The sequence below is a fragment of the Nansenia antarctica genome (assembly GCF_963989245.1).
Source record: "Nansenia antarctica genome assembly, chromosome: 16".
NCBI classification, from domain to species: domain Eukaryota; kingdom Metazoa; phylum Chordata; class Actinopteri; order Argentiniformes; family Microstomatidae; genus Nansenia; species Nansenia antarctica.
The window spans coordinates 24,250,542-24,273,041 of NC_137686.1; the positions used below are offsets into that span (position 1 = coordinate 24,250,542).

At 44.9% G+C, this 22,500-nt stretch overlaps 1 protein-coding gene across 1 annotated transcript in view; it reads right to left on the reverse strand.

Annotated features, from left to right (window-relative positions):
* The window catches only part of LOC308172166 (laminin subunit alpha-3-like), a gene marked incomplete at its 5' end in the record, with an annotated part of 92,123 nt that overhangs the window by 2,861 nt on the left and 66,762 nt on the right, over nt 1-22,500 (reverse strand). Inside the window, 31 exons of the mRNA XM_080547077.1 lie at nt 1,067-1,222; nt 1,650-1,830; nt 2,212-2,345; nt 5,967-6,090; nt 6,535-6,669; nt 7,346-7,476; nt 7,855-7,998; nt 8,546-8,663; nt 9,074-9,228; nt 9,644-9,742; nt 9,895-10,039; nt 10,689-10,816; nt 11,069-11,231; nt 11,649-11,797; nt 12,081-12,287; nt 12,568-12,719; nt 13,136-13,306; nt 13,565-13,681; nt 13,891-13,990; nt 14,131-14,272; nt 14,854-15,008; nt 16,532-16,648; nt 18,475-18,671; nt 18,939-19,109; nt 19,432-19,543; nt 19,770-19,880; nt 20,401-20,552; nt 20,667-20,720; nt 20,949-21,049; nt 21,457-21,537; nt 21,719-21,837. Of these exons, the coding sequence (XP_080403203.1) occupies nt 1,067-1,222; nt 1,650-1,830; nt 2,212-2,345; nt 5,967-6,090; nt 6,535-6,669; nt 7,346-7,476; nt 7,855-7,998; nt 8,546-8,663; nt 9,074-9,228; nt 9,644-9,742; nt 9,895-10,039; nt 10,689-10,816; nt 11,069-11,231; nt 11,649-11,797; nt 12,081-12,287; nt 12,568-12,719; nt 13,136-13,306; nt 13,565-13,681; nt 13,891-13,990; nt 14,131-14,272; nt 14,854-15,008; nt 16,532-16,648; nt 18,475-18,671; nt 18,939-19,109; nt 19,432-19,543; nt 19,770-19,880; nt 20,401-20,552; nt 20,667-20,720; nt 20,949-21,049; nt 21,457-21,537; nt 21,719-21,837 (4,221 nt within the window). The remainder of the gene's footprint in view (nt 1-1,066; nt 1,223-1,649; nt 1,831-2,211; nt 2,346-5,966; nt 6,091-6,534; nt 6,670-7,345; nt 7,477-7,854; nt 7,999-8,545; nt 8,664-9,073; nt 9,229-9,643; nt 9,743-9,894; nt 10,040-10,688; nt 10,817-11,068; nt 11,232-11,648; nt 11,798-12,080; nt 12,288-12,567; nt 12,720-13,135; nt 13,307-13,564; nt 13,682-13,890; nt 13,991-14,130; nt 14,273-14,853; nt 15,009-16,531; nt 16,649-18,474; nt 18,672-18,938; nt 19,110-19,431; nt 19,544-19,769; nt 19,881-20,400; nt 20,553-20,666; nt 20,721-20,948; nt 21,050-21,456; nt 21,538-21,718; nt 21,838-22,500) is intronic.

The window sequence follows — 22,500 nt, forward strand, 5'->3', positions numbered from 1 at the left end:
TTTAATTCAGTATCTGTGCACGCACGTCCAAACCTGCTTTTAATTTCTTATTTCTTATTCTTATTTCTTATTCTTATTCTTATTCTTATCTTATCTTCTTATCTGTGTATTGAGTGTATGACTGTGTCTTTGTGCTGCCCCTCTTGGCCAGGTCCCCCTTGGAAAAGAGATTCCTTATCTCAATGAGGTCACCTGGTTAAATAAAGGTTAAATAAAAATAGGAGTAGAGAGAGTACATACTATAGGGTAGATCTTTAGGTTAAATACACACTCTCTCATGTTGAGGGCCACTTTATTTAGTGCAATATGTAAACACAGACACTGTAGTGTAGTGTAGGGGTAGTGGTGGTCTAGTGGATAGTGAGTTGGACTTTGGATCGGAAGGTTGTGAGTTCAAATCCCGCCGGAAGCCACACCACTACTAGTGTGCCCTTGGGTAAGGCACTTAGCCCTCAGTTACTCCAGGGGGAATGTCCCCGTAATTCGTAATTGTAAGTCGCTTTGGATAAAAGTGTCTGCTAAATGGCAAAATTATAAAATTATAGTGTAGTGTACCGAGGCCAGAGATATTTTCTGTGTAACCTGATTTGTGGGGTTGCAGGACCGTTCTGGCGCTTGGCAGGGTAGTGTCGCAGCTGCTGCCTCTACCACCCATAGAGCACAACATTGTTTACAAGAGCACAAAATAGTTTAAGAGAGCACAGAGACCTAATTTTAACTATATATTTGTATTCATTGTTATTTATTTTCAATATATATCTATTCTTGAGTATATTCTATTCTATTTTTATTTTCTTACTATTCTCCTCTTGCTGTATTTTTTTATGCTGTATGTAAAGCACTGTTGTATGAAATACAAATAAACTTGCCTTGCCTTGCCTTGCCTAATCTTGCTCTCAAAGTGCACCAGATAGAAATATTTAACTTTAAAATGTACAAACCTAAAGGGTCTGAGGGCCACCCACCACAGTCTCACAAAATCTTATGGGAAACACTGTGTGCATGTGCATGTATGTGTGTCTGTCTGTCTATCTACATGTCATGTGTCTGTCTGTGTATTACCTACCTTTAACTCTGCGTGTAGGAACTCAGGGGCGCTGCCCAGGTAGACAGCTGAGGTCAGCTCCATGGAGTTGGGTTCATCATCGATCAGCTGGCCATCCTGAGCTCTGATGCCATCCATCACCAGCCTGAACCTCTTCCTCTCCAGGCTGAAGATGACCTGCAGAGGGGGCCGCCACCATGGAGGGAATGTCAACATGAATCCCAGTTTGAATCCTTGTCCTAAGAAACTTTTCATATATGAAATAGAGACATGTCCACCATTCAAGAACAGTGAGAGTAGAGAAACTCGCACACTGCATAAACTTTAAGGAAAAATATGTTTTTCTTTATTTTGTCATGCTCTTACAAAAAGTGTTTTTCCTTAAAGTTTATGCAGTGTGCGAGTTTCTCTACTCTCACTGTTTCGCAATTTTTTCGAAACTACCACACCTGCTACCAATCATTGGAAGAAAAAGGACACAAGGCGCAACCGTTTTCCCTGGACTCTATTGCACCATTCAATAACTCCATGTTGCAAGTTTGTGACTATCTATGTTTCAAGAAACACACCAAAAAAGGCTACTTATTTTAAATTGTCCACTGACCGAGTGCCACTTTCCGTCGTTGTACTTGTCCCTGTTGAAGATCTCTTTCCTCTTGCCCACGGATAACCTGATCCTGCCCTTAGACAGATATAGTGCCAGGTGAGAGTTCCTCCCTTTGGTGTCGGCGTAGAACAGCAGGCCCTCGGCTGACTTGGTTTTGATGTCGAGGGAAAAGTGAGGCCTAGGGAGATAATCAGGAGAGGAATAATCAGGCCACTCCACCTGTGTGTGTGTGTGTGTGTGTGTGTGTGTGTGTATGTGTATGCATGAATGTGTGTGTGTGTGTGTGTGTGTGCATGAATGCGTGTGTGTGTGTGTGTGTGTGTGTGTGTGTATGTGTATGCATGAATGTGTGTGTGTGTGTGTGTGTGTGTGCGTGCGTGCATGCGTGTGTGTGTGTGTGTGTGTGTGTGTGTGTGTGTGTGCATGAATGTGTGTGTGCATGAATGTGTGCATGTGTGTACGTGTGTACGTGTGTGTATGAATGAATGTGTGTGTGTGTGTGTGTGTGTGTGTGTGCATGAATGTGTGTGTGTGTGTGTGTGTGTGATGTATTACTCACCGGGGATGGAGGGGCTGGGGGGCGAGGGTGTAACTCAGACTGCTGGCAGAGCCCCCCATGTGAAAGGCTTGTTTGACCAGGGCAGGAAGGTCACACACAGAGAGACTCTCATCTGCTACCTCCACACCCACCTCCTACACAACACACACACACACACACACACACATAAATACACACACACACACACACACGCACGCACGCACGCACGCACGCACGCACGCACGCACGCACGCACGCACGCACACACACACACACACACACACACACACACACACACACACACGAGGGAAAGAAACACAGACACTCAGTATCAGTAATAGAGACTTAAATGGATATATTGCCATGACTGATGGATGCTATAAGACACAGCACCTGTGGTTTTCATCTATGGTTTTCATCTCCCTAGAGGGATGGTACAGTATTTGCTTTAGCCAATAGCGATGTGATCCTGAAATACAAAGACACTAATATAGCCAAAGGTGAAAGTGACTTTACCGAAAGACAATTGCTAACTCAAATATGCTAATATGACACTATTCCTGCCAAAACAAATTTTTGTAAACGTGGTGAATTGAGTAAGGTATTGTGACTCCTGATTGTTGGAAAAACATTGTTGTCCACACGAAATGTGTTAAGTTCCACAAGAAACATGTACAGTAGGAGACCATTCTCTACTATGGAGCTGTTCCAGTTGAACGTTACTGACAAAGATGGTTGCCATACAGGGTCAAAATTCTCCTTCCCTCTACACTAGACACCCTCCCGTTCGCCTACCACAAGAATAGGTCAACGGAAGACACCATCTCCTCTGCAATTCACTCCACCCTGTCCCACCTCCAATGAGATGGAGATGGAGCGTGTTCCAAGTTTTAAGTTCCTGGGTGTCTCCTAGGACCTCTCTTGGACCCTCAACTCCTCTTCCCTGGACAAAAAGGCACAGCAGCGCCTATACTAGGAGATTGAAAAGCCCAGCTGCCACCCTGGATCCTGGCCAACTTCATCAAAGTTACCTCACCCCCCAGCCACGGTCTGTTTGATCCCCTACCATCTAAGAGACTCAAGAAGTACAGGATCCTAAGGTCCTTTAACAGCAGGCTCCAGAACAGCTTCTTTCACAGAGCCGTCACTCTGATAATCCCCCCCCGCCCCCAATACACTCTGTTGAACAATCCCCCCCCCCCCACATGGGGTACACTGACCCATGCTACGCTCCCCCCCCGGTCACTGTGGACAACCAATTACCCTTTGCACTACTGCTGTTTACAAATACTACCTTTCCACATACCACATATTTGTACATAAATTGTAATTGTACATTTTTAAAATAGATATAGCCTCTATTTATACATCTGTATAGACCATGCTGTACATAGCTACCTTAACTGTACATAGGTTACTACTATCCTTTTCTTTACATACTTACATACCTGTATATACTTGCCATACTGTACCTATCACTATCCTGTTTTATATCACTATTTGCACTTCTGGTTAGATGCTAAACTGCATTTCGTTGTCTGGAACTTGTACTCCGCAATGACAGTAAAGTTTAATCTAATCTAATCTAACCTGATGGTTTGGGTCTCTTCACTGATGTTTATTATTGATTTATTTCATAATCTGGTGTGCTTTATATGCCCAGCTGATACACTCCAATATGTAAACTTGATATATGCAGCAATGCATAACATCAAACATCGACGAATGTGGGTGGCTTTTGTTTCTGAAAATATTTTCTCAATCTGTTTGTATTTATTTATTCCTGTGAAGCGCATTGTATTGCATCTGTGTATGAAATGTGCTGTATTAATACAGTTGGATTTAATCTGGAGAATAATATACCTGTAAGCTACCCTGACTGTGTGTGTGTGAAGGGGGGTTGTGTGTGTGGGTGTGTGTATGCGTGTATGTGTGTGTGCATTCTCACTCAACGTATAATTTTTCTTTAAAATCTACTTTCTTTGAGTGTTCTGTATTTGCATTCAGCTATCTTATAAACACACATAAAGGGCAACTTCTTGGCCCAGTTGATGTCTTCATGACTAGTCTGACCTGCCAATCAGAGTTGATCGAGTCAGGTGAGGTGATTAGAGGGACATTGATTGGATAGTTTGTTGAGTTCATAAGGTCTTCTATACAAATCCATTTGGTCTTAGCTATCATTAGACTGTGGTTCAAATGATTTGGATGAGTGCAGGCCAAGGTTGCACTCAGGTACCAATACTTGTGTGAACTACCATGCAGTCTGATGCCAGCACAACGGCAAACACACTGCAGGTAAATGATACTGCACTCCAGTATTCATTGGAGTAAGCTTGCCTTGTTCCAGTGTATCAATAAGTCATTCACCCCATTGTGTGACTGATATAATGATGTCATTAGTTTCAATATTAAATCAATGAATTCATAATACAGTATACAGAGAGAGGGGACATACAGACATGGGACAAGGTTTGTTGTTAAACGGTTAATAATAGAAAAAGAGAGAAGGGTTAATAAATGCTTGTGAATGACTGATTAGAAAAGTGATTTATTGTTGAGACATGATTGGATGAGAGCAGACAAACAGTACGATGATATGATTGGTTGACATGACATGCTGTTGTGTTTGTGTGCAAAGCTGAAGGAGAAAGTAAATAACAGCCTTTCAAACTATTTCTTCTCTCCAATCTCCATTAAAAAAATAGTATAAAATAAATAAACTCTAACCCGTTTTCATCGGATTACACAAATATAAAAATCAAAAGTGAAACAATGCACATGAAATGATGTCGAATTATAATAATAGTGTTATAAAGATGGCGGACGTCCATGCAGTAATCGTTTCCTCCGTCAAGTAACAATGGCAGTGGGTTTATGTAAACATTCAGAAGTAGGACATGTTTAGATTCGTTTCATGCCACTTCATAAGCGCCAGGTCTGAGAGCAGCCATGCCTTCTCTTCATCTCTGGAAACAAAGCAGCACAACACAGTGTGAACATTTGTTTATTCGTTTATTTAAAGGATCCCCATTAGCTTATGCTGTAGCAGTTTGCTAATCTTCCTGGGGTATGTACTGTAATCATATGTAATCATATGTATGTACTGTAATCATATGTAATCATATGGATGTACTGTAATTATATGTAATGATATGTAATGATATGTAATTATATGTAATCATATGTAATCATATGTAATCATATGGATGTACTGTAATGATATGTAATCATATGTATGTACTGTAATTATATGTAATCATATGGATGTACTGTAATTATATGTAATCATATATATGTACTGTAATTATATGTAATCATATGTAAGTACTGTAATTATATGTAATCATATATATGTACTGTAATTATATGTAATCATATGTAAGTACTGTAATTATATGTAATAATATGTAGTAATATGTAATCATATGTATGTACTGTAATTTATGTAATCATATGTATGTACTGTACTTATATGTAATGATATGTATGTACTGTAATGATATGTAATTATATGTATGTACTGTAATTATATGTAATCATATTGTATGTACTGTAATTATATGTAATCATATGTATGTACTGTAATTATATGTAATCATATGTATGGACTGTAATTATATGTATGTACTGTAATTATATGTAATTATATGTAATGATATGTATGTACTGTAATCATATGTAATCATATGTATGTACTGTAATTATATGTAATTATATGTAATGATATGTAATGATATGTGATCATATGTATGTACTGTAGGGTCGGTGCTCACCTTCTTGGAGGGGTTGCGGTCCAGCATCAGTTGGGGAGGTCTTTCAGCGCTACACACGTCCAGTAGCACGTCACCTGTCGAGCTGAAGTGACTCAAGTCTTCTGCTCTGTACAGAGAATCTGGCCTGAAACCAACAATACACAACAACAATGTTCAGTGACTGGTTCATATAGCATACAATGACTTCATTTAATATATAATTTAATGGTAATACTTTGTTTCAAACTTTAATACTAAATGGAAGTACCCAGAAATACTATAATACTACAGCTTACCAACTACTACAGTAACTCTACAACAATGCCTGCAGATACTGCTACTACTACCGGTACTTCAGTAACAACATCCACTGCAATTTCCACAACTTCTATAGCCCTACAGCAGCTAGTATTAAAAAAAAAAACTACAAATAATACTACATACTATAATAATATAACATGCCTACCTGTTCATACCGCAACCGAAAACAAATACTAAAGTAATGCACTAACATACTCATGTAATGTTTTCACATACTACATACAAGTTATGTAGGGAATAGGAATGTGTTATGTATGTGAGAGCTGACCTTCTCATGTAGACGTTGGTGAGGCAGCCCTTGAAGGTGTCCTTGCCTAAGAACACTGAGGTGTCTGGGCTGGCGCTGACGGAGGACGAGCTCTGCTGCGCACCCTCATCCTCGTCATCCACCACCAGCTCAAACCTGCGGGAGCAGTGGAACATAACAATGTGAGTGAATGAATGTATTTGATTGTTATCTGTGGATTATATTATGTTACGGTACATGTGGGAAAACTAGGGTTAGGTGCTACGTCGACTTGATACATGTTGGCATGTCTAACCCCAACCCTAATCCTAACCCTAACCCTACCCCTACCCCTAACCCTAACCCTAACCGTAGCACCCTAGCACCTAACCCTAACCCTAGTTTTCCCACATGGACCACATTCCCACATGTACCGTAACATATATACTATATTCACATATACAGTATGGTAGATATATCTATTCACATCAACGGTAATGACCGTGACTGAATCAATGCGTACCGATCGGTAACTAGTATGTACTGTACGCGTCAGATCAAACGGGTTCTTCCTTTGACCCTTTGAAGAACCCTTTTGGGTTCCTTGGAGAACCCTCAGTTGATAAGTTTGTGCATAGAACCCAAAGGGTGCTCTTACACAGGGACACATGAAGAACCCTATTTGTGTACTAACTAGAACTTATTTTGTTAAGAGTACAACAACATTGGCTAATTGTTAGCCAACAACATTGGCTAATGTTATTGATGAAAAGAGTGGATTTCTTCCCCCCCCCCCAGATTGTGTAGATTTTATAGCATTCTTTCAGGCTATTGAGAACAGGTGATGCTGTACCTCTGAGCCTTCTTTCTGAAGGTGACGTAATGCCATTTGCCGTCCTGGTACTGTTTATTGGATTTCCAGATTTGGTCTTTGAACTTCAGAACCACAAAGCCGTTGACCAGGGCCAGTTCCATTCCAATGTTCTGTAGCAGGACAGTGAGAGGAAAGTGATTATTTCAAGCCCAGTCAGAAAATGTATTCTAGGACAAATCACATTCTACAACATGCGATTCAACAGGCCAATAATTCAAATTGGAGAGAGAGAGGGGGGGGGGGGGGGTGAGAGGGAGAGAGAGAGAGAGAGAGAGAAAGAGGGGAGAGAGAGAGAGAGAGAGAGAGAGAGAGAGAAGGGGAGAGAGAGAGAGAGGGGGGAGAGAGAGAGATAGAGAAAGAGAGAGAGGGACGGGAGAGAGAGAGAAAGATAGAGAGGGACGGGAGAGAGAGAGAGAGAAGCGGGAGAGAGAGAGAGAGAGAGAAGCGGGAGAGAGAGAGAGAGAGAGATAGATAGTATGAGGACTAACCGTCTGGCTGTTCTGCAGGAGTAGCCCGTCGTTCTCTGTGCTCCTGAAGCCCAGTGAGACTGTGACAGCATCACCAGCCAGGCTGAAGCCTTTAGGAGCGTTTGAGAGGGAACTCCCCACACTGAACTCTGCTTTACGAACAGACTGTCAAAGGGAGACATAATGTCATCATTAATAGAGTTACATGTGACATTTTACATCTACGACATTTAGCAGATGCCTTTATCCCAAGAAAACAACATATACATTTGTCTAAGTCAGTGAATCATGTATCCATCAGTCATTGTTGCAAGAAAAAGTAATCTATGCTAGGGTCAGGGGCCATTCGGCAGTCATAATGCTAGAAGAAGGAAGAATTAGGATTTTAGTTTTAGGATTCATTGACTGTAAAGAAACTGTACAGGGGGTAGAGGGGATGAAGACGTCTTAGGAGGGACTGTAGCCAGTCTCATAGCAGCACCATAAATTGATATACAGTAGTTACACATTGACATACAGTAGTAGCTTTCTGATAGTATCACCTATTAAGTACTATATGAAAGTGGGAACTGTGACGTGTCACTGAGAATGTTATGTCATGACACTGGTCTAGTGGCGTGGTTGTATGATGTGTATTTTGTATACACACTTATGTAACATCTTATGTTCTGACCAAGCTTGTGAAAGGCGTCATCCTGAGGGGAACTCTTACCAAGAAGTCTTTGGGACATCCTTTACTGCAGCCCACCTTCTCCATGAACGGAGAGAACTTGAAGTTCGTCTTCACGTTCTTCACACAACCCTTCAGTGGCTGTGCCGTAATGTTCTCTCTGTGAGGACAGACACACAAACAAACACAATGTTACAGGAATATCCTTCTGATATTGGTATTGAACAGTCAATGAGGTTTAAAGCGATAGTCAGCATTATTTGTGTAACATGGGGGCGGCTGTGGCTCAGGAGGTAGAGACGGCGTCTAATGATCGCAAAGGTCAGCAGATCGGCAGTTCGAACCCCAGCTGGCCACATGTCGAGTTGTCCTTGGGCAAGACACTGAACCCCAAATTGCTCGCAATGAGCGGGTCGGCGCCTTGCACGGTAGCTTGCCGTCATTGGTGTGTGAATGTGTGTGTGAATGGGTGAATGAGAGGCCATTGTAAAGCGCTTTGGAGTAAGGCGCTATATAGTAAGTCAGTCCATTTGCAATGACGTTTGGAATCTGTGAAAGTAAGGCACGCACCTTTCCCTGAGGGATTGTGGGACGCCGCCGATGAAGTAATGATCGAAGTCTCCCTTAGTGTACTGGAGACTGGCTTGAACCACGTCCTTGCTCTGAATGCGGACCTTCATTAGTTTGGCCTCGACCACAACAGTAATTTCTACTGAATCGGCATCCTAAACGGAGGGAAGATAAGAAAATCCATTCCATATTAATGAACTACTCACAAGACAACATGAGCTTGACTGTATTTCCCCCAAATTGCTTGTGAGGGGATGAATAAAGTTGAATTGAATTGAATTGTATTGCACTGAATTGAATTGGACTGGATAGAATTTACATTTACATTACATTTTTGGCATTTAGCAGACGCCTTATTCCAAAGCGACTTACAATCAATACATTTGAATACTAAGCATGTGAATCAGCAGTCCACTATTCGTTGCAGGAAGAGTACTCTAGCTCGGGCCCGGGGCCACTGATAGAAGGAAAAACCTTCTCCCTATTATCGCCTTCTACTAAAACGTTTTTTTTTTCTTTTTTTTCAATGAATTTAATTTAATCTACAAGTTTAATGAATATTTCCCTTACCACGGGGAACACTTTGTTAGCACTTCGGACTGGTGCTTGGAGCTCGCTACTGTGTATGACGATGTATCCTCTCTCAATGGTCAGCATGTTGTATTTGTCCTACCGAACAAAGGAGACAAAAGCAACACGTTCAGAACCCGGCAACAAGCACTACCCCTGAACAGACAAAACAGTGCAGAATACATACCAGTAAAATGTTAATGCCGGAAAAAATCGACTAAAAACGAGAAATTATGGAGAGAAAAGGGTACCTCGTTTCCGATATAAAGTAGCAGTCCGTTCTCTGCGCGGGTGGAGATGGTCTGACTCAAGATGACGACGGTTGGAGGTTTATCAATGTTCACCCTGGCATAGCCTGTGCCCTCAAAGTAGTGAGACACCACGGGCGGGACATACCTGGACAGAGGGGGGGCAACAGCAAAGACTTGTTCATGTCTATGGCCTGGTTTAAATACATTGATAATAAAGAATGGACTGCACTCCCTTTCTGGTTTAAATATACCCACTAAGGATTCTCGTCACTTCCTGTCTAGAATTCTACTCGAAGCTAAAGGTTCGATAAAGAATATAGTGTTAATGCCATCTAATGAATCTCACAACAACACTGATTAGGCTGGTTGTATGTCTCTCTTGTCTTGCCATCCTGGATACCTCATCAATCCCAAATGTGTCCTTGATGCTTTAAACACTACAACAGCTGTGCCTATTTTACCTACTAGTAGAGCCGCCTTGGGGGTCAAATAGACCCCCTTTTTAGAATGTAAAATCTGCTATTTACACAAAGAGATCACTAGAGGGCGCTTCTTTTTTTTAGCATGCCTCCTACACAGAAAAACTGCAAAACAGCTTTATACTATCTTATCCTGAAGTGATTTTGAAAATGTAAGGATACTGGGTGGTAGAACGCACATGTCTAGGAAAAGTCATGAAAGGAGGGTCCTGAAATTTGATCGAGTGCAAAGATAGAATTTTCTTTTACTCGCAGGGGTCACTGTGACGCCTCGTGGCTGTTCTGGTGTTAAACAAATCACTTCTCAGTACTTACCTCTTGCAGGGCAGCTCCACATTGATGTTGACAGCCTTCTTAAAGTTGTAGAGACTAATGAATCTGTCATTGAAGGCTGTCATCTCGATGCAGCCTTTGTATTTGGGGTAGTTGAGAGAGGCTGGAGGCTAAATAGAAACCAATAATAGGTATGAATGTTTTGATACTGAATAATCATGTTGGTGACAATTTATAAATGACAAATGACAATTTACTGTCATTGTCAATAGAGTTGTGGCCAGTTTAAATGTATTTATTTTTCTGAACTGAATTTCATTTCACTTTTGCTTGAGAACAACCCTGCTACGCACTAAAGTTGTTAATTTCTTGTCAATATGAAAATATGTTTCGGTCTGAAGACATGCTTTCACAGTACTTACAGTGAAGTCGGATGGATAACCCCCGACGTAGAAGACCACGTCAGCAGGGTCCAGATCTAGAAGGTTCTTGGTCAGCATTCCCTGGTTGGTCTTGGATATGGGTTTGTCAGGGTCGTTGGAGGTGAAGAGCTTGGTGAGGACCACCTCGGCGTCTTGGTAGATTCTGAGACAATAACAGCGTATTAATGTTAACATTCTTAATCTAGTAACTTAATCAAGTAACTTGTCCAAGGATGAAATTGTGGTTATAAACTAATCATAATATATCAACATTATTGGACAATGGACCGTCATTTTGTGTTTTCAAGATGCAGTAGTATATACTTCGATATTTATGAAATATTGATTTTTTTTTGTGTAGGCCTACTGCAGATGTTTCAAAATTAGTGATGGCAAAGGCGCATGTTTATTCTCAGACTGACAATAACCTTCTATACAATAACTTCATGTTTTCCAGTGAGAAAAGCTTATTGTGTGGAGTGGTACAGTAGGCTACAGGTGTCAACACTACCTCAACGCTACACTACACTATGCAACACTACCTACAACCTCAATTCTATTCTATTCTATTCCACTGTACCTGTGCAGTTCCACCTTGTCGAAGAAGGCAGGCTCAGACACCGATCTGGTAATGGCCTCTGCCTGGATCTCGTACTCAGACCCGGCCAGCTTGTACACACAGAACAGCACGTTCTTCCTCAGGACCATGCCTATGTAGTCTTTAGACGACTGTGGGAGAGAGGAGAAAACAGTTAGTGAGGGTACCGTGAACCCAGAACCAAACCTATAACATCAACATGTACCAGCCACTTCGATTAAATGTATTCATTCATTTATTTATCTAATTTATACATTTTATCTATACAATCATCTTCTCGTAGTTTATTTAACTATTGATTCAATCTCTATTTAGACAGGTAAGTCGTCCAGAATTAATTCGAGCAAAAACAGGCGACAACAGCGAATCGCAAACGACAACGACAACTCTCGTAGTGTTAACGTCCACACTCACGTCTCTGTTGCCGAGATACAGCACGAACATGTCTCCCTTGTCGGCAGGGCTCTGCCTGCGCCTGCGTCTCCCGTCTCCCCTGCCCGCGGGGTCCTCGGGCCTCTGCAGGGACAGGGTGAGGGCGGTGTAGGCCTTCAGGTCGTCAAGGTCCTTGGGGGCCCGCAGCTCCACGTGGCCCTCGCCCAGGAACTTCATAGGGACCACCACCTGGAGAGGGGAGGGGGGGGGGGAGAGGCAGGAGAAAGGAAGGGTGAGCGAAGGGTGAAGCATCAGAAAAATAACAAAGAGATATGGATGGTTTTCTTTATGGGAGTAACGTAAGAACTGTGTGTGATACATGTGCACCAAAGGGATCTGTGAATGAGCTGCTTGTCACTGCTATTTATCAGTTAGAAACAGACTAACAGCAAGTAAAAGGAGAAGAGCTATGAAGATGCGCTTGAGTGGGTCCCCAGTGTGTGCGTGTGTAGTGGTGGTGAGTTCCTACCCTGTTGGCAGCGTCGCGGGCCTGTTCGATGAGCTCCTTGATCCTCTTGATGTTGGCAGACACGTTGGTGACGGGGGAGAGCTGGTTACTGAGCCCCTCCACCTCCGCCATCTTGTCCTCCAGTGTCGGGATGGTGTCCAACAGGTTCTTCACTGAGGAGGGGGAGGAGAGAGAGAGAGAGAGAGAGAGAGAGAGAGAGAGAGAGAGAGAGAGAGAGAGAGAGACAGAGAGAGAGAGGGAGAGTATGGGAGAGAGAGAGAGAGAGAGAGAGAGAGACAGAGAGGGAGAGTATGAGAGAGAGAGAGAGAGAGAGAGAGAGAGAGAGACAGAGAGAGGGAGAGTACGAGAGAGAGAGAGAGAGAGAGACAGAGAGAGAGACAGAGACAGAGAGAAAGAGAGATCAGACTTTAGTCAAGTTAATTTCGCCAATCAATTCATTCATATACGTTTTTCGATTCTTTGAAGCCCAAAGGGAAAAAATAGCAGCTGACATAAACAAACATCACAGTCAACCTACAGTACCTAAAGTGTATACAATATAGATAGATATAAGAGCTATGACCCTCACCTGACTTGTCCACGTCGTCCATGAGGCTGCTGATGTTGGAGTCCCCGGGGCGGATGTTGATCTTGTCCACCTCGTCCTTGATGACGTTCAGTCTGTCTAAGGTCTTTCCGGCCGTGTCGTTGGCCGAGGCCGCCTTCCTCTTGGCCTCGTCGATCATGTCGCCTATGTCGTCTGAAAAGGAGGGGGGGAGCGGTCAGGAAGTGAAGAAGGATAAGGAAGGAAGGAAGGATGAGGGGAACTATTATAGAAGACTAAATTAAAGCTGTATCATTTTTGATAGTCTATCCCTCCAGGAGAGGTACCGAGGCATGAGGCATGATGGGAATGATGAAAGTGGAAACACTCCTCTATCTCATATTTGTAACCGACTTTATCTAGATATATCTGTATGAGATAAACGTCGGCGTCGTAGTGGTTTTGAGAGCTTACCTCTCTTGATTTTGTCCAGCTCTGTCTGGGCGTCCAGGAGGTCTTTCTCCAAAGCCTTCTTCTTCCTCTCCGCATCCGTCAGACGTTTCTTCTGATCAGCCAGATCATCTGCGGCCTCTGTCGAGTGAAATCAAGAGGTTAGTTCTATAAACTAAAGTCATTAATAGGTGCGTACATGCGTTCGGTTGGCACTTGGCAGCAACAGTACCTGTGATTGGTTTGGGGGTAAAGTTGACATACATTCATAATAGTGCCACTTCATTGGCCTATATACAATGAATTTCTACGAACAATATCAAAGACACGACACGTGTCACACAACGTACGATCGAGATCTTTTTCCGCGTCCTTGGCGTCCTTCAGGAGGTTGGTCCCGGTGTCTTTCAGATCCTTGGCTCTTTTAGTCAGGTCCTCCTTCTTAACATCCTAGAAAATAATCCCAAAAGAAAAACAAAACAAAGGCTTGAAAAAACATAGAGAATAAATACTCTAAGGTAAAAACGACCTTTTTAATATCCCTTTATGAATAGAATACATATTAATTTCGAGCGGCGGTGTGGGCTCACCTTCAAGGCCTTGTCAGCTGCGGCTTTAGCCTCCTTGGCTGCCTTGTCGGCGGCGTTGACGGCGTCTGTGATGTTCTTGTAGGCTTCGATGGTGTCTATGGCGTCACGCACGTCAGATCGGTCATTGGTGTCCCTCACAGCACTGAGACGTGGGAGGGAGGGAGGGAGGGAGGGAGGGAGGGAGGGAGAGAGGTAGAAACACAAGAGGAAAGAGAGAAAAAGAGGAGAGATAGAGGGGGGAGGAATAGAGAGATAGGTGGAAGAGTGGGAAACAGGAGGAGAGAGAGAGAGCGAGAGAGATAGAGAGAGAGAGAGAGAGAGAGAGAGAGAGAGAGAGAGAGAGAGAGAGAGAGAGAGAGAGGGGGCGGGGGGAGAGTAAACAGGTAAACACACGTATCTGGATTTTCAAAAATGTCAACAAACAAAATGGAAAAACAAACATCTTGCTCCGGGCAGAAGATGGAAGATCTGGCATTGGTCCATGGTGTGGATGGAAACAACCCAACATAAACATAAGAACCAAGAACAACTGCCTTCTTCCATACTAAGTAGGGTACACTCAGTAGTGTAGTTGAAAGCTGATACCTCTCTATTCTTAGAACTCAACTCGATGCTATGAAAATCTGCAGAAAAAAACGGCAGAGACTACATTTCCCAGACTCCCCCACGGCCCTTGGACTGACTGGATGTGTCCCTACAGTTCTATAGCCCAGGTGCACTCACTCCTCTAGTTCCTTGGCCAGTTTCTTGAGGTTCTTTGCGTGTTCCTCGGCCCTCACCACCAGGTCCTCCTTGGCGGCGGCCTGGGTGATGATGTTGACCTTCTTGGTGAGGTCGGTTTTGGCTCCGTCCAGCTGTGCAGCCAGCTTCTCGTACTCCTACGGAAGAGGAGGAGGAGGAGGAGGAGGAGGAGGGGGAGGGGGAGGAGGAGGAGGGGGAGGAGGAGGAGGAGGGGGATGAGGAGGAGGAGGATGAGGAGGTGGAGGAGGGGGAGGAGGGAGAGGAGGAGGAGGAGGAGGGGGAGGTGGAGGAGGGGGAGGAGGGAGAGGAGGAGGAGGATGAGGGGGAGGAGGAGGAGGAGGAGGTGGAGGAGGGGGAGGAGGGAGAGGAGGAGGAGGAGGAGGAGGAGGAGGAGGAGGAGGAGGAGGGGGAGGAGGAGGAGGAGGGAGAGGAGGAGGAGGAGGAGGAGGGGGAGGAGAAGGAGGAGGAGGAGGAGGGGGAGGAGGAGGAGGAGGGGGAGGAGGGGGAGGAGGAGGAGGAGGGAGAGGAGGAGGAGGAGGAGGGGGAGGAGAAGGAGGAGGAGGAGGAGGGGGAGGAGAAGGAGGAGGGGGAGGAGGAGGGGGAGGAGGAGGAGGAGGAGGAGGGGGAGGAGGAGGAGGAGGAGGAGAAGGGGGAGGAGGGGGAGGAGGAGGAGGAGGAGGAAGAGGGGGAGGAGGAGGAGGAGGAGGAGAAGGAGGAGGAGGTGGAGGAGGGGGAGGAGGGAGAGGAGGAGGAGGAGGAGGGGGAGGAGGAGGAGGAGGGAGAGGAGGAGGAGGAGGGGGAGGAGGAGGAGGAGGAGGGGGAGGAGGAGGAGGGAGAGGAGGAGGAGGAGGAGGGGGAGGAGGAGGAGGAGGAGGAGGGGGAGGAGGAGGAGGAGGAGGGGGAGGGGGAGGATGAGGGGGGGGAGGAGGAGGAGGAGGGGGGGGAGGAGGAGGAGGAGGAGGGGGAGGGGGAGGAGGAGGAGGAGGAGGGGGAGGGGGAGGGAGAGGAGGGCGAGGAGGAGGAGGAGGAGGAGGGGGAGGGGGAGGGGGAGGGAGAGGAGGGCGAGGAGGAGGAGGAGGAGGGGGAGGAGGAGGTAGACAACAACAAGAGAGGCACTGTGACTACAGTACTGTACAGTGCCCTGTCGACGCAACCGTTGATGGTTATCTGAGCCGTCGACGTGTTACGACACGATAGTTGTTTTGTGATAATCGAGAGCGATCGCTGTTTTACACTCCCACACAATCATAGATTTTTTTTTTACTTGATTAAAGTTGGTGAACTCTGACTGACTATCGTCAAAATGCACATTTTGAAAACATGAACAACACGTGTTAACTCCTGTACATCCTGTTGGTTTGTAGTGAGTGGAGGCTGGTGCAGGTAGAAGAAGACGGGCTTACTGTAGCGCATGGGATGGAAAGCCCATGTCTGATACCATTCCTTATTCCAATCCATGCATTATAATGAGCCCGTCCTCCGATTTCTACCTCCACCGGCCTCCACCGTTTGTATTCAGCATACAGTAGTGGTGCATGGAGACTTTGTTGACTATGTTTACATGTGTGTTCATGTGTGGCGTGACATGGCTGCTCTACTCTTGTTGACTATGTTGTGTTCATGTGTGGTGTGGTGTGACATGGCTGCTCTGTGCGCTTACTATTTTGCTGTCGTTGAGCATCTTCAGGAGGTCCTCTGTGTCCTGCAGCTCATCCTCAGCCAGAGAGATCTGGTCCTGGACCTTCTCACGCTCTTGCTTCAGCTCCTCGATGCGTCGCTGAAGGACAATCAAAACCATTCGTTACGGTTAAAGTAAAATGTACCTTATTTATTTATTAAGGACATTCAAAAGCCATGACGCAACGTCATCGAACTGCGATGTGGGCGCAAAGTGCAAAGGCTTCAAATTTGCGTTCAAAGTTTTTTAGACCAAAAAATCTGATTTCGTTTTTTTGTTACCAGACACAAGTTAAAGTTAAGCATATGTAAAAAACAGAAAAATGACTTTGCCCCCTCCTTGATCATTCCACCAGATCGCGTCACACATATACTGTAAATACCAAACAATGATGATGATTATCACACTAACTACACATGTGATAGTACCATGATAGTATCAAATGGTAAGGGGGTGCTTTACAGCATGATAAATACCGTGGTGAAATTCTAGAACTGTGATTCTAGAACCTTACTACTGTGAGTCTAGAACCTTACTACTGTGAGTCTAGAACCTTACTACTGTGAATCTAGAACCTTACTACTGTGAATCTATAACCTTACTACTGAGAATCTAGAACCTTACTACTGTGAGTCTAGAACCTTACTACTGTGAATCTAGAACCTTACTACTGAATCTAGAACCTTACCACTGTGAATCTAGAACCTTACCACTGTGAATCTAGAACCGTACTACTGTGAATCTAGAACCGTACTACTGTGAATCTAGAACCTTACTACTGTGAATCTAGAACCTTACTACTGTGAATCTAGAACCGTACTACTGTGAATCTAGAACCGTACTACTGTGAATCTAGAACCTTACTACTGTGAATCTAGAACCGTACTACTGTGAATCTAGAACCTTACTACTGTGAATCTAGAACCTTACTACTGTGAATCTAGAACCTTACTACTGTGAGTCTAGAACCTTACTACTGTGAATCTAGAACCTTACTACTGAATCTAGAACCTTACCACTGTGAATCTAGAACCGTACTACTGTGAATCTAGAACCGTACTACTGTGAATCTAGAACCGTACTACTGTGAATCTAGAACCTTACTACTGTGAATCTAGAACCGTACTACTGTGAATCTAGAACCGTACTACTGTGAATCTAGAACCTTACTACTGTGAATCTAGAACCTTACTACTGTGAATCTAGAACCTTACTACTGTGAGTCTAGAACCTTACTACTGTGAGTCTAGAACCTTACTACTGTGAATCTAGAACCGTACTACTGTGAATCTAGAACCTTACTACTGTGAATCTAGAACCTTACTACTGTGAATCTAGAACCTTACTACTGTGAGTCTAGAACCTTACTACTGAATCTAGAACCTTACCACTGTGAATCTAGAACCGTACTACTGTGAATCTAGAACCGTACTACTGTGAATCTAGAACCGTACTACTGTGAATCTAGAACCGTACTACTGGGAATCTAGAACCTTACTACTGGGAATCTAGAACCGTACTACTGTGAATCTAGAACCTTACTACTGTGAATCTAGAACCTTACTACTGTGAATCTAGAACCTTACTACTGTGAGTCTAGAACCTTACTACTGTGAGTCTAGAACCTTACTACTGTGAGTCTAGAACCTTACTACTGTGAATCTAGAACCTTAATACTGTGAATCTAGAACCTTAATACTGTGGATCAAGAACCTTACTACTGTGGATCAAGTACCTTAGGCTTTGTCACACTACCCGAACCATATTGTCCTGGCTCAGATATCTTTCCTTTAACATTGTCCTTTCAAGTTCTGTTTCAGCAACTACAGTAGATGTATACCCAGGCCAGCCAGCCAGACACAGCTCAGCTTGGCTCAGCTCGGTTCAGCTCTTGTGGTGTACATCCGATTGAAGCGTATCCTTACCAGGAGGTCCTCCAGGGCTTCGCCGTTGAGTCCGTTCTGAGTGTTGGCCTTCTTCACCTGGTCCCCAGCGTCCTTCAGAGCCTTCTCCAGGTCCTTGAGCTTAGCCTCGTAGCCGCTCAGCAGCCCCTTGATCCTCTTGGCCGCGTCCTCGTTCACGCCACACTGCTTGGTCACGTTAGCCTTGATGTGGTCCAGCACTAGAGCATAGAAAGAGAGAGAGAGAAAAACAATAGATACACTTTAGTATATGTTTTATATATTGGAGATATGTTCAAGTTTAAGTTTATTATTCACATAAGTTATATTTATGAATGATGCAATGAGTCACTGCAATGTTTTGGTTTGACGAGCGAGTGTGTCATTGATTTTCAACAACGTTGACATTTTATTAAAAATGTTCTGAATAAAAGTCTGAACGTTTTGATTGGTTGCCGACTTGTTTTTAATATCGCAAAGCATCTTACGTTTGTGGGCCTCTTTGTTCTCTTTGACGGCGGCGTCCTTCTGGGGGTTGAAGTTCCTGTCCTGCATCTCCTTCACCATGCGCTGGGCCTCGTCCAACATCTTAGCCAGGTCCTCTGTAGGCAGCATGTCACCACTCCCCGAGCCTCCGTCCCTCAATAGGTCCAGCAGGGCTACACACACACACACACACACACACAGACAGACAAACACGGTCAGAGAGGAGGGGGGGGAATAAGGAGAAAGAAGTAGGAAGAGGGGGAGATAGATAACTGAGGAAGAGAGAGAGCGAGATAGGTGGGACAGGGAGGGAGTGACAAGAGAGGAGGAGAGAAACATACAGAGAGAGGAAAGAGAGAGAGACAGACAGACAGACAGACAGACAGACGAGACAGACAGACAGACAGACGAGACAGACAGATAATACAACGCAGACAGACATACAGTAGAGAGGAGTAGAGAGGGAGAGAAAGAGAGAAAGGGCAAGATCTTCACCTTGGATTTTCTTGAGGAGGTTCCGGGCCTCAGTGTCCAGGTCCTTAGCCCTCTGGTTGGTCTTCTCTGCGTTCGTCACAGCTTTCTTGGCTTGGGCTGCCCTCTCATCTGCCTGAATGGAACACACACACACATACTGTACTGTTAGCTCTCCACAGCTAGCTAACAAATACCTATGCAGTACAGGCCGACAGACAGACAGACAGACAGACAGACAAACAGACAGACCGAGTGGCTGAGCGGCTGACAAGCAGGCAGGCTCACACACACACACACACACACACACACACACACACACACACACACACACACACACACACACCGTTCTAGTACCATACCTTGTTTTTGAGTGCGCTGATATCTTCATTGAGACTGAGAAGGTCCAGCTCCAGCTGCTTCACCTTGGGCTTCTGACCGTTAACGGTGGAGGAGAACTTCTTGACGAGAGCCTATGAGGGGAGACAACAACATTCATATCAGCCAAAGCCACAACATCTAGACTCTAGACTGTACACAGTCTACCCCGCCTAACACAGGCGATGAGTCCATTTCACTAAAACCACTGCATAGCGCTACGGTGGGGGGGATGGGGGTGGATCCTGAGAGGATTGCAGTGCTGCTGACTGAATGATTTCTCTACTGGTGTTTCATACATATAGATTAGTGTCTCCTCAAATGAAGCGCATGAGTTCACGAGAGCGTAAAAACTTCCACAAGTCACGACCACAATCGCTGGCGTTCAGCGTGCGGCTGCTGACATGTGTTGACACACGGCTGTGGGACAAACTCAAGAGATCTCTTATCAGCTAGGGCTCTGGAATGTTTGCTTATGTGTGTGTTTGTGCTTGCTTTAGCATGTGAATCTGTGTGTGTGTGTGGGGGGGGGGGGAGAAGCGTGTGTGTGTTTGTGATGTGTGTGTGTGTGTGTAGAGCCAGAGGGCAGGGTTTGTAATACTCTTGTTTAACTACCTTGGTCTCTGCGATGGCGTTCTCCAGCTTCTTCAGTTTATCGTGGGAAGAAGCGCTGGCGCTGGCGTTCTCTAGCTGGGTCTTAATCCTACCCAGCTCCTCATCCAGCCTCTCCAGATCCTTTAGTAGGGTCTGGGCACAGCTATCACACTCTGGGATAGGACACAGGGACACAGACATTATCAACAGATAATCATCGGCATCTTAACTCCGACGATCTCCACGGCATACGCAATGCAACATTCAGGAGACTTCAAGAGACTCACCTCGACATTGTTCCTCTGTGTTAGTGTCTTTGGGCACCAGGGTGCTCTTACACACTGCAGAAGAAGGAGCGAAAAACGTTTATGAGAATACGTAACTATAACGACAAACGAAAAAGTACATCAAACCTAGAACTATGATGAACTAAGACAATGACGACGCGAGGAACACGCAAGGAACGTGGTTTGTATGATCCAAACGAGCGTGAATATAGTCCGACTCGACAGGAGTTCTGAGTTTGGAAGGTTATGTTTTCTCCACGTAGGTGTTTTCTGAACACTCACCGCCGGTCCTGGAGTCACAGCCGTTTCCGTTGCCGTGACAATCACACGGCCGACAACTTCCTCCCGCCGCCGTCGGCTCGCCGTAGTAACCGGTGGCACACCTAGGGGGGACACAGAGAAACACAGTGGCGGTGAGAACCATGGGGTAGTGGTGGTCTAGCGGATAGTGAGTTGGACTTGGGATCGGAAGGTTGTGAGTTCAAATCCCGCCTGAAGCCACACCACTACTAGTGTGCCCTTGGGTAAGGCACTTAGCCCTCAGTTACTCCAGGGGGAATGTCCCTGTAATTCGTAATTGTAAGTCGCTTTGGATAAAAGCGTCTGCTAAATGGCAAAATTATTAATTAAAATTAAAGCGAAACTTTAGAGAAACTCTAGAACATTCTACTGAAGAAACCCATTCCAATGAAAGATCAAAGAGTTGAGGTTCTTTAGGGTTAGGGTTAGGTTTAGGGCATTGAAAACCATCTATTCTACCCATCTCTCCCGTGACCAATAGGGTACACACCTTTCACAACGGTCTCCCGTGTAGCCTCGTCTGCATACACACTGGAACCCTCCGGAAACCTCTGTACAACCAACAGCAAAACTACAAGACCGAGAACGAGAAGAGTTAGTTCAGTTACACTTTAAACACTCAGAGTAACCCATTGTTCCTACAGCAAAACAGTCGTATACAAGCGTTTCATGTCACAAACGGTGAGTATCACCTGTGTCTGTACAGTTAGGTAACCGTGGCAACTGACTGGTCGTTTGGTGACACCACTGACCTGTTAGCCGGCGTACCGAAGGGGCACGGGCACACCTGGCATGTCCTCTGGGCGGCGTTTCCATAGTAACCCTCTTTGCATCGCTCACACCTGTCCCCGGCAGTGTCGTATTGACAATTCTGTCCAGAGAGAGAGAGAGAGAGAGAGAGAGAGAGAGAGAGAGAGAGAGAGTACAAAGCACAAGTTAGAATAGCCCATTATAATAGACCAGATGAGTCATTATTTTCTGTCATGTTTCATATACTGGATATCTACAGTATATCTGTTCCCACATTGAAGAGGACACGGCGAATCAATGGACGCTTCCCGAGAGTAAACCGCTGTTTGTAACCAAGACGATCTCTAGCAGCCCCACAAAACACACTGTACACAAATCATAACAAAAACAAGTCATTTTTCCTTTTATGGACATCGCCTCACCGGTGGACCCACCCCCAGGGGCTGATATGGGTTTATATAACTCCTCTTTTTAAGACAAAAGAGGAGAATGTTTTGGGTGGAGAAGGGAGGGCAAACATTTCTCTACTAAACTGGTTCAGAGAGAGAGAGAGAGAGTGCTTTTGATGGACACGCCAGAGAGAGAGAGAGAGAGAGAGAGAGAGAGAGAGAGAGAGAGAGAGAGAGAAAGAGAGAGAAAGTGAGAGAATGTGTGTCCTTGTGTCTCTGGGGCTCTTGGGGCCCGGTTCCGCGCTCTCACACAGGCCTGGTCTTGTATACAGTAAGACAGAAAGACAGAGAGAATGCTGGTGGAGGTCTAGTGTTTCACTATCGCATCCGTGACA